The sequence below is a fragment of the Oxyura jamaicensis genome, unplaced genomic scaffold (assembly GCF_011077185.1).
Source record: "Oxyura jamaicensis isolate SHBP4307 breed ruddy duck unplaced genomic scaffold, BPBGC_Ojam_1.0 oxyUn_random_OJ69930, whole genome shotgun sequence".
Lineage (NCBI taxonomy): Eukaryota > Metazoa > Chordata > Aves > Anseriformes > Anatidae > Oxyura > Oxyura jamaicensis.
In genome coordinates this window covers 8,017-18,255 of record NW_023309658.1, presented here as the reverse complement: position 1 = coordinate 18,255, position 10,239 = coordinate 8,017, and the positions used below count along the sequence as shown (strand labels likewise).

The following is a 10,239-nucleotide window of genomic DNA, read 5'->3' as shown; positions in this document are numbered from 1 at the left end:
GCCTCTGTGCACCTGATGGCCCTGTCTGTTCCCAGGGCAGGCTGGAAGTTTGCTAGCAAATTACATCCACCTGCACACAGACACACACACGCTTACCCATGGGGTTCGGAGGAAGATGCAAACACTTTTGTTCACCAATACCAGGCACACATGCTGTGATCAGCAGTCCTGGTGCTGGCACTCCCTCTGGGTTTACTCACTCCAGTTGCCCCAGTAACTGTACCTGGGACACAAGCACCATTCCTGTCCTGGGGACTGGGGCTGAGCCCCTATCACCCACCTCCATTGCTGCCAGCAGGACTCTTACCTGCTACCATCTCTGGCATATCAGAGAGACCACTGTCCACAAGGGTCCTCTTTGGTCCACTTCCTAAATGCTGCTTGCACGTGTCAGCTCTTAGGCAAGGTGGGATCCACTTGGAGAGACCATCTGCAACTCAAGTCATCAGAACAGGCAGCTGGAAGTGTCTTTCCCTCACTGTGAGCTGCTTCTCCCTGCTGCCTGGTGCTCACTCAAGAATACTTGTGAAGAGAGGCCTGGCTCAGTCGAGGACACAAATCCTCTTCTGGAGGGGGTGATTCAGCTGTGAGCCAAAAGGAAACAGTTCTGAAAGTCAGTGAGATGACAATGTGGGGTGTGGTGGCTTGTTTCTGTGCGGCTGGCAGGAGCAAAAGCCTGGTGGCTCCTCTCCCAGGACCAGCCCCGACCTGTGCCACCCCCTCCGACCCATGGACCTCCTTAGGCTGGGGAGCAGCCTTCCCCTGCGAGTCTGGGCTCCGTTCCCAGAGCCTCTCAGAGCCTCTGCCAGCGGCAGAGCTTCACCCACCCAGGGCCTTGCTCCCCTGCCCCAGGCAGCAGCCGCAGCCCTGGGACTGCCAGCGGGGCTCCTCACAAATACATAAAAATTGCTACAGGATGCCGCAGTGCCCCCTGCAAAGGTCTCTGTGCAGACAGACAGCTCTCTCTGCCTCTCTCTCCATGGAGCCTTGTGCCTTCGGGGTAGCTGAGTCGCCACGAACTGCATCACCCGCAAGCAGCCAACAGGTGGAGAAACACAGGGCAGCACGGCTCCCCAGCCTCGGCAGCACTTCCATGTATGCCCCGAGGGTCTCCAGCAGCCTCCGGAGGCCCTGTCTGCTCCCCAGAGTGCGAAGCAGCTAGCCCACAGCTCTGGAGAGCTGCAAGTAACCAGAGAAATCCCAGAAACTTGAGTTTTACAATCAGCTCACAGGACAGTGGGCTGCTGGGTGGTCAAGCAGTATACAGAAAACATACATTTCTAAGATTATCTTGAAGCCGCAAAGTATTTTTAAACTCTTAATTTTTCTTTAATCTTTTACAGTGTCGCCTTCTACATACATGAAACAAATGACTCCCGCGTGTAACTACAACAGATCTTGTTTTGTGTGAACACCTCTCTGTTTTTACAGCCTTAAGCTGTAAAGGTTATAAAGTCCCTTTTCAGACCAACAACATGGTTTTACTACATACGTAGGTGTATTTACATTTAAATACTCATTACCTACACACGGGATACTATGGTTTCTTTGTTTCTCTTCAAATTGCAAGCACAAGCAAGTTCTCATACTTTGCACTTCACCTTCTTTCAACCAAAATAGAAATCCCTAGATAATGAATATTAACACTGAATTCCCATGAACTGATCTGCTCTCACCAAGAGTAAAAGACATTTGGAAATTCCTTTCAGTAATACCCTAATTAATCTGCAACATTACTTTGCTCTGCATCAGGTAAGAAGGAAAAATGTATTTTGGTCACAGAAGATTACTGCACTCACCTTCAGCATACAATCCTTTGGGACTATCTGGACATGACCTTGACAGATGCCCCATCTCACCACAGATGAAACATTTTGCATAAGGAAACGCCCCTGCAAAATTCCACACAGTTTATGAAGCAAGTTAAAAACTTTGTACAGTCACTGACAGCTCTGAAAACATCACAATTACAATATTATACCATAATATAATATTATACTACAGTTTTAACACTACACTGTTAAGTAGTGTTATTTTAATGTTGTATTCCTTTAAACCTACGTATTCAGAACAGCTAAGTTGCTAGAACAGAAACCCTGTATTACAGTGGTCAGAAAACTCACACTAAAGCACTATGAGAAACATGAATTTCTGAACCATACCAGCAGCTGGATCTATCTTTGCCTTGCATTTGCTGATGTCATGTTCTGTGGATCCACACCGGTAACAGATCCCCGTACCCATGTCTTGACTTTCAAGCACCGCTGGGCAATCAGCAACACCATGGCCTGGTTCCCTACAGTGGAAACATACCTTTAAAAATAAAAATTGCTTTTTTGTAAACACGTCACAGAGCAAAACAGCACTTATAGGCAGAGTTATTAAAGAGAGCACTTGGTCTTAGTATCTGATTATTACTTATGTCCGCCAGATTTTCAGTACATCACAATTTCTCCTGGCTGAAACCTTCTTGGTACCATTGAATGCATCTCCCCGGTGGTGACGTTTGAGGTTACGCTAATATGAAAAAGTTTGTCAGAGGGCTCAGGGAATCCCAGCCTAATCGGCCTTCCAGGCTTTTTAGAAGGCAAGCGTATCAACAGATTGTCTCCCTGTGGAAACATGGTTAAGACAAGAGAGATGCTGCAGCATGTCACAAAATAACTGGCAGATGCCTGTCAGTAAGCAAGATTATTACTGGTTATTATTATATTTTTATTGGCGATTGCTTATCGATTCTTTTCATTTATCGGTTTATTATTTTTCTTTATTGGTGACTATTACCGATTATTATTTTTTCCTTCACCAGCAACACACAGAGAGAAATTCTGGGCCACGTGTGAATATTCACTCACTGACCACTGAGCTCCCTAGATGAACGATGATTCACGGGGCACCACCACACCAGACAGCCGCAGCAGGGCTCCGTTTCCCCCCAGCCTCACCATGGCGTTCCTCCTCGCCTCCTGCCTCCTCAGCCGCCGGCCCTCCCGCCGCAGAGCCTTCCTCACGGCCGCGGCCGTCTCCTCCTCGCCCTCCGCCGCCCCGCCGCCCGCCGCCTTCCCGAGGTGGGCAGCGAACCCGTTGACGTCGCGGTCCGCGTACTCCTTCCTCCTCCTCTTCCTCGCCGGCGCCGCCGCCATCTCCTCCCAGGGGGTGGCCGGCAGCGCCTTGCCCCCCTCGGCGGCGGCCTTGCGGGCCCAGCGCGTCATGGCCGGCGCCCCGCAAGCCCTTCCTCTCTCAGCGCGGCCGGACGGCAGCGCGGTCCCGTCCCGGCGGGGCGGGGCGCAGCGTCACGTCCGCCCGCCGGCAGCGCGGGGTGCTGAGGCCCCGCCGCCGTGGTGGGGGTGGGGGAGGCGCACGCGGTTGCTCCTGGGGCGGCTGAAGCCAGGGGCAGGAGCGCGGGGGCTCGCTTAATCGTTATCAATGATTTCTAAACGAAACAGTCGTGATGATTAAGGCCAGGAATGAGAGAATGGGGGCTTGCTTAATCGCTTTATAATAGATACTGAGGGTTGTTAGACATTGGAACGGGCTGCCCAGGGAAGTGGTGGAGTCACCATCCCTGGAGGTCTTTAAAAGACGTTTAGATGTAGAGCTTAGGGATATGGTTTAGTGGGGACTGTTAGTGTTAGGTCAGAGGTTGGACTTGATGATCTTGAGGTCTCTTCCAACCTAGAAAATTCTGTGATTCTGTGATTCTGTGTCTTTGCTTACTGCGGTGCAAGTTAACCGAAACGAGGAGTCTCGGACCCCCTCACAGAGGATGTTTCCTGACAAAAATGGGGAACCTGTCTCACAAACCAGCTGAGACTGACCTTGTGGTTTGGACAAGAGCCAAGGAGCAGCTGAGGCTGTTCAAAGGCAGGGGGTCAACTAGTGATGATGAAGAGGAGTTACCGGACTTCATCCCCCCCGACCCCCCCGACGACCACCACCAGAAGGCACTGGGCAGGTGCAGATAGGAGGACTTTATGGAAGTGACTTCTTGGAGCTAATTTTAATACAAAGCGGGGATAGGTTATGAATATGTATAGGTGTATTGGGAAACTTCCTGCATATGTAACTTTTTCCTGCATATAAGCAAAGCAAGTTGCCACGTTAAGGTGCGCGTGCCTCTGGGAGCTATCCCTCATGCACCCAGCACCGAAATAAACCTCATGCCTACTCTATAACTTATTTGCTTTGAGTTATAGAGTTCTTCCACGAATCACTGCTTCTGCAACCTGTCCATGTCCCTTTGGATGGCATCCCTTCCTTCTTTGGTATCAACCACACCACTCAGCGTGGTGTCATCTGCAGTTTTCTGTGCATCTTCATGGAGACAACGTGCTGCTGGGGTACTGCACACCTGTGGCTGGCAGAGGTGCTCCTTATGCTCCTGCCCTGCTCTCTGTTACGGAGAAATGAAATTTCTGCGTAGCACGGCCAAGGGGTATATTCCTTTGCAGGCTCCGATGCCTCCTGGAGAGCAGCCAGAGGCAAAAAAAGGACCATGAGGACTGGGGGGAGCAGCTGTCTGTGTGCAAATACTTCTTGCATTTTCCCACTACTAACAGCCCATCAGCTTCACCAGGTAGAGTGGCCAATTGGGCACAGCAGCTCGTGCCAGACAAGTTCACGTACTGCAGCATGGAGTGGAGCGCTCCTTCGCAAGCAGCACCAGTCCATGTCCCAGCCACAGCTCAGGGCAGCACTGCCAGGGTGCCTCAGGGCTGTTGGGAAAGGAGAATTCACAGAGATCTGGACACAGCCGCTGCTGGGCCAAGCATGAGTCAGATAGTCCCAGTCCTGCCTGGGGCTGTGGCCTTTGCAGATTCTTCCAGCGAGTCTGCACTGGACTTAGCACTATCCCACCTTTCTGATGCTAGCAGTCTTCACAGTTTATACCAGACTCTTTGCAGATGAGGAGTTGTGCTGGTGCAGTTATGCCACTATAAAATCTCTCAGCCTTCAGTAAAACCAGTCCAGTTCACGTTGACTTCGTGTTGACTTCATCTTTCATCAACAGTGATGCCTGGGGTGCTAAAGTGGTCCTTACCTCCACTGTATAGCAGTGGAACTGATTCAAAACGTGCACCTGAAAAATTTCCATCGGGCTTTCTCTGAGGACATAGCTTTTTAAGTCATAATATATGACACCTTTCTGTCTCTCTTAATGGCACCATTAAAATTCACGAACTAAACCTCCAGGACTGTATTAAGTTTCTGCAGAGCAATGAAAGAAACGTTTTAAAATACAAAAAGTACTCTAGCATTTCCCTAGATCACCATTACTGTTCTTGAGTGGATAGAGCTGATGGAGAGTGGACAGAACAGCTGGGCGCCATTCCCTCTTTATTAGTTATCTTTGATGTTTGTGTCTCCCTGGAGAAATGGGCTTGGTGTATTTTGCTTCCACTAGAGGGAGATGTGCACAAAGAGTGCGGTGATTTTGCAGGTCTTTGCTATGAAACTGTGTTGCTGCTGGTAAGAACCAGCACAGATTTAGGAATAACTACAGTGCATTTTCTGCAGGTAAAAGTAATGAAAGAATGCCATTTAGAAGGCACTTTAAATAAGATGTGAAATAAAATATGAGAGACTTGGGATTTCATTTTACAACTAAAAATATCAAATTTCCAATGAAGTTACTATTCAACCACAAAATGAGGTCCTGTTTTTTTTCCAGCTCCTGATAACCCTGTAGATCAGAAATGGCCAGATGTGATTCTTACAGGCATGAAAGGCTACTACTAGAAACAGGCAGCACTGGTGCAAGGGTAGGGGAAATAAAGGCAATTAAGGATCCCATGGACACGTAATACACATTTAAGGTATACATATGATATGCATTGACTAGGCAGCGTTTTATGAATAGCTGTGCGTTGATGTGCTAGAGGGTTTTAAAACACTTACTAGAGGGTTTGTTAAAGAGCTGGCATGATGTACTTGCTAGTTCATATCTAGCATATGTGGCCTGATTTATTTTATGTATTAAAGGGGTAAAGGCTGATTTATTTGCCAAATGAAGAGATGCTATGTGAGAAACAAAGTTGTGCTTTTGCAATAGAAGGTGTTTTTGCAGTGGAAAACTACACTGTAGTGTGCTACACACACACATTTAATTACATCTGTGTCTGTCCATCTGTCTACTGGCTGATTTCCACTGAGTGAAGACAGCAGCATACCTCTTGATGCATGCAGGTTGCTTGCCAGTTTTGCTTTGGTGCAGCTTTTTGTTTGGCTGCAGCTTCCTGCCTCCTCACTGAGCTCACAGTGGACAGTCCTTGGGCCACCTTACTGATGCAGAAGTGGGTGCAGAGAAAATCTGAAGAGCAGCATCAGCAAGAGCGAGGGGAAGGGTGTTCCTTTCATTACCGTTCTGCTGAAGTATTGTGATAGTTCACTAATTGTGATGGCCTTCTGCAGTCAGAATTCTATCTTCTGTGCATGTGTATAGGCAAGTTGGGTCCCCAGCCAGGCTTGCAGGCAGTGGAAAGGGCTGATAATACCTTTCTACTAAGCCAGTAACACAGTATTTCCCTGACAAATACCAAGTCTGTAATAGTGACCACACACCTAGGTAGATGCTAAGAAAAATCAGATTGCCTGTCCACAGCATGGTGGCTGGGGCAGCACAGCCTAAACCATCTCTTAGGAGAGTTCTTTCTTAGACCTATGACAAAAAAAAGAAATGCTCTGGAGAACTGAGACAACAGAGTCTGAAATCCAGACCAGCAGATCATCCTGCGGATTCTTCACTAGCTCACCACGAGACCTCCTGGAATACTGTGGTTTGAATTGTGTGATGTTAGTAAACAGAAAGAAAGAGGAGCATGAGTGAATTCTTCCCTCTCCTTCAGAGATGCTTTTCTCATTTTTTCACTTCATCCATTATTATATTAAATACGATAATTCAAGGCCAGACTTGGTGTTCCTTAGTCCATGTCCATGAGGTGTTATTCTCTTTGAGTGCGGCAGCACATCTTGGGAAGATGTCTAACAGCTCTTGCAAAGGTGTGGCTGAGGGAGCACACTTGCAATACTGTGAAATAAGTAGGGCTTGGCTACATCTTTTTATAACTTTTTGCCTGAGCAAGCCAGCTCAGGAGGGTCCTACAGTGACAAGTGTTCCTGCAGGTGGTGCTGGAAATGCAGCACCTGAGGGATTCCTTCCCGAGTTTGCCCAGACAGCCACATACATCTCCCTTGTGCCAGCGAGTGGAGCAAGGGCCATCAGGAGCTGTGCTGGCAATTGGGGAGGGCAGGCACAAGGAATGAGAGCAGCCAAATGCCAAATGAAAAATGTAAAAGGGCGAAAAGGATGTGGTAGTAAGAAATTGTGAAGGAACACTGAAGGCAAAGGATCTGTCCACAGCTCCATTGCAAGACAGAGATGATGCAGTTGCCTATTTGGGGCCTGAGGAAGGACTGGTAACTTGGATAAGGAATATAAACACATTCCCTGTAGTCAGGCATTTGATACAGGCACGACTGTGATACTGAATGTGTCACCTTGTCAAGTACTTCACAGAGCTTGACAAGTGACTTTGGTTCTGTTCTGGCTCATAATATTTATAATCCTCAAGCCTCAAAAAGTGAAGTTTTGTCTGCTGAGGAAGTGCCAGAGGCTTCAGTTCTCACGTATGATGGATGGTATTTTTGTTCACTCTTTTTTTTTTTTTTTTTTTGGCTGTGATCCTTGGATAGTTAATACTACTTGCCAGGGTGTTGAGATGACATTTCTCTGGTTATTACAATTTTGATTTAAGCCTCAGGAGAGAAAGGAACAAGTAAGGCCCATTTTTAACAAACAAGTAAAGCCTGTTTTTGCTTAAATGCTTTTATGTTTGCAGTATTCTGAGGGTTCCTGAACAGGTGTTAACTTTTCTTGTTTGTTTGTTTTATTTTTATAATTACAACAGATTACCAAACAGATTACTGATCCTTTCTGGGGGGAGGGTAGGGAGGGATGGGTCGTTCTTGCCTGTGCTGAATGATTTCATATTCTGTATGTAAACTTAAGTATTTGTGGACTCCCTTTGGTGTGACCAAAGCTGCATCATCCTCAGTAAGCCTGCTCTGCTGACTCTTGCTCTGTTTTTCCATCATTCTATGTTGCCTGTGACTCTAATTCTTCAAGATATTTAACAGGTGCTTAAATGAGTTGCTGGATCAACTCACGTATTTATATTTAGGCATGTTTTTAAGAGTCTGGATGAAGTGAAGCCTTTAAAGTTTAGCCTGCAGTCAGCTATTTTATTTATTTACTTTACACTCAGAAGAAACACTGCTCTTTGCTATTTCTTTATCAGAATGAAAATATGGAAAACACGGTTCAGGTGAAGAGAGATAGTAAGTCTAATAAGAAACACACTGTTATGATAGCACAAGTTTTCTCTGTTATTAGTTTTGATGACTGCCTGTTAAGGAAACATTGCTTTCTCATAAGATAATACGATTTTTGCTTTTCCAGAAACGCATGGGGAAGAACTACATGACTTTATAAACAGCAGAGCACTACACTTTTACTAGTATCTTATATATTGGGTTTACGTGGCAAGGTTTTGGTAGCGAGAGGGCTGCAGGGGTCCCTCTGTGAGCAAAGCCCACCAGCTGCCCCATGTCAAAAGGGACCCACTGGTGGCCAGAGCTGGGCCATGAGTGATGCTGGTTGGGCACTAGGAGAGCAGATTGAATAAAGGGAAAATAACTGCTGTGCTACAGCAGATGGGAGAGAGGGCTGAGAAATGAGCGAGAACCAGCCCTGCAGCCCCCACAGTGAGTGCAGCGGGAGGGCAGGAGGTGCTCCAGGCACTCAGCACAGGTTCCCCTGCAGCCTGTGGAGAGGCCCCTGGTGGAGCAGGCTGTCCCCCTGCAGCCCATGGGTCCCACATGGAGCAGATCTCCACGCTGCAGCCTGTGGAGGAGCCCCTGGTGGAGCAGCCTGGAGGAGGCTGTGGCCCATGGAGAGCCCCCACAGGGGCAGGCCCCGGGCCGGAGCTGCAGCCCGTGGAGAGGAGCCCACGCAGGAGCAGGGGGCCTGGGGGGAGCTGCCACCCGTGGGGGACCCGTGCTGGAGCACTCTGCTCCTGGGGGATGGATGGACCCCGTGGTACGGAGCCGTGTGGGAGCAGTTCCTGAAGAGCTGCTGCCTGTGGGCAGCCCCTGCAGAATCAGTTCGGGAAGGACAGCATCCCGTGGGAGGGACCCCACGTAGAGCAGGGGCAGAGAGGGACCATGAAGGAGCAGCAGAGACGAAGAAGTGTCAGGGACTGACCGCAGCCCCCATTCCCTGCTCCCCTGCTACAGTCAGGGGGAGGAAGTAGAAGAGGGTGGTTGGGGGAAGGTGTTTGTAGTTTGTTTCCTTTGTTTCTCACTTGTCTAGCTTGCTAGTAATAGGCAATAAATTTTACTAATCTCCCTACTCTGAGTCTGCTTTGCCCATCATGATAATTGTTGAGTGATCCCCCTGCCCTTGTCTCAACCCTTGAGCCCTTTCCGTCGCATTTTCATCCCTTTTCCTTTTGAGGAGGGGGAGTGAGAAAGCGGTTGTGGTGGAGCTCAGCTGCCCAGCTGAGTAAAAGCACCACACCTAGGAACATGGACAGGGAGACGGGGCCGCCCCTGACGTGTGATGAGCGACCCCTGATGTGTGGTAAACCTCCTGTGCTGCACGTCCTCCCTTCTCTCTTCTGTGTCTTTGTGTTTTTTTTCTCACTCCTGAAACAGGCTGAAGCTTTGCTGAAATGCCAGGTAATTTTATGTATATATAAATAGATGCATACTCTATCCTAAACATATGATTGATATGTATAACCTCTCGTAAATCAGATTGCTGTTAGAGCATTGATAATCTTGTAATCCATAAGTATTTGCCATGCCAGAGTATTCTTGACAGTTTTTTGGAACATAGAGTGATCCCCAAACCCTGTCTGCTGCTATCTTGCTGATGTCCTCACCTCAAATCACCTTTCTACTACCACCAAATGCTACTGCTGTGACTTTTAAACTATTTCCTGTTCCCTGTTTCCTAGTACTGTCTGTAATAGCTCTTAAATATATATACCTGTATATTTGCCTTATAATGAAAGTATACTTGCTAGTGGTGATTTGGTTTGATTTGCAACAAACAGGAATCTCTAGTGAACAACACCTTTGTGTCCGTGTGTATTATGGAATCCTTTGAGCTCTACTGTGATCTTTATACACCTGCAGGACAGGTGGCTCCCCTCCTTTTTGGATCGTGACAGTAGG

The 10,239-nt window shown here is 47.9% G+C and overlaps 1 protein-coding gene across 2 annotated transcripts; it reads right to left on the bottom strand.

The window, feature by feature from the left end:
• Positions 1 to 1,735: 1,735 nt before the first annotated feature.
• On the bottom strand, positions 1,736 to 3,264 carry LOC118159363 (zinc finger CCHC domain-containing protein 9-like). Of its 2 annotated transcripts, XM_035313956.1 has the most exons (3): positions 2,946 to 3,249; positions 2,163 to 2,313; positions 1,736 to 1,892 (listed from the first exon to the last, which is right to left on the bottom strand). In XM_035313956.1, the coding sequence occupies exons 1-3, from the start codon at positions 3,210 to 3,212 to the stop codon at positions 1,777 to 1,779; spliced, it is 534 nt and encodes a 177-aa protein (XP_035169847.1). In that variant the 5' UTR covers positions 3,213 to 3,249; the 3' UTR covers positions 1,736 to 1,776. The 2 variants fall into 2 exon arrangements, with proteins under 2 accessions (XP_035169847.1, XP_035169848.1); XM_035313957.1 differs by lacking the exon at positions 1,736 to 1,892 and having other exon boundaries at positions 2,162 to 2,296; positions 2,946 to 3,264.
• Between the last annotated feature and the right edge of the window lie 6,975 nt (positions 3,265 to 10,239).

Excerpts from the sequence above, each read along its gene's own strand:
- LOC118159363 (XM_035313956.1), bottom strand. The coding sequence starts at position 3,212 with ATGACGCGCTGGGCCCGCAAGGCCGCCGCCGAGGGGGGCAAGGCGCTG. Across the intron at positions 2,314-2,945 it reads AGGCGAGGAGGAACGCCATG|GTATGTTTCCACTGTAGGGA; the intron begins GTGAGGCTGGGG and ends TTATTTTTAAAG. Across the intron at positions 1,893-2,162 it reads AAAGATAGATCCAGCTGCTG|GGGCGTTTCCTTATGCAAAA; the intron begins GTATGGTTCAGA and ends GGAATTTTGCAG.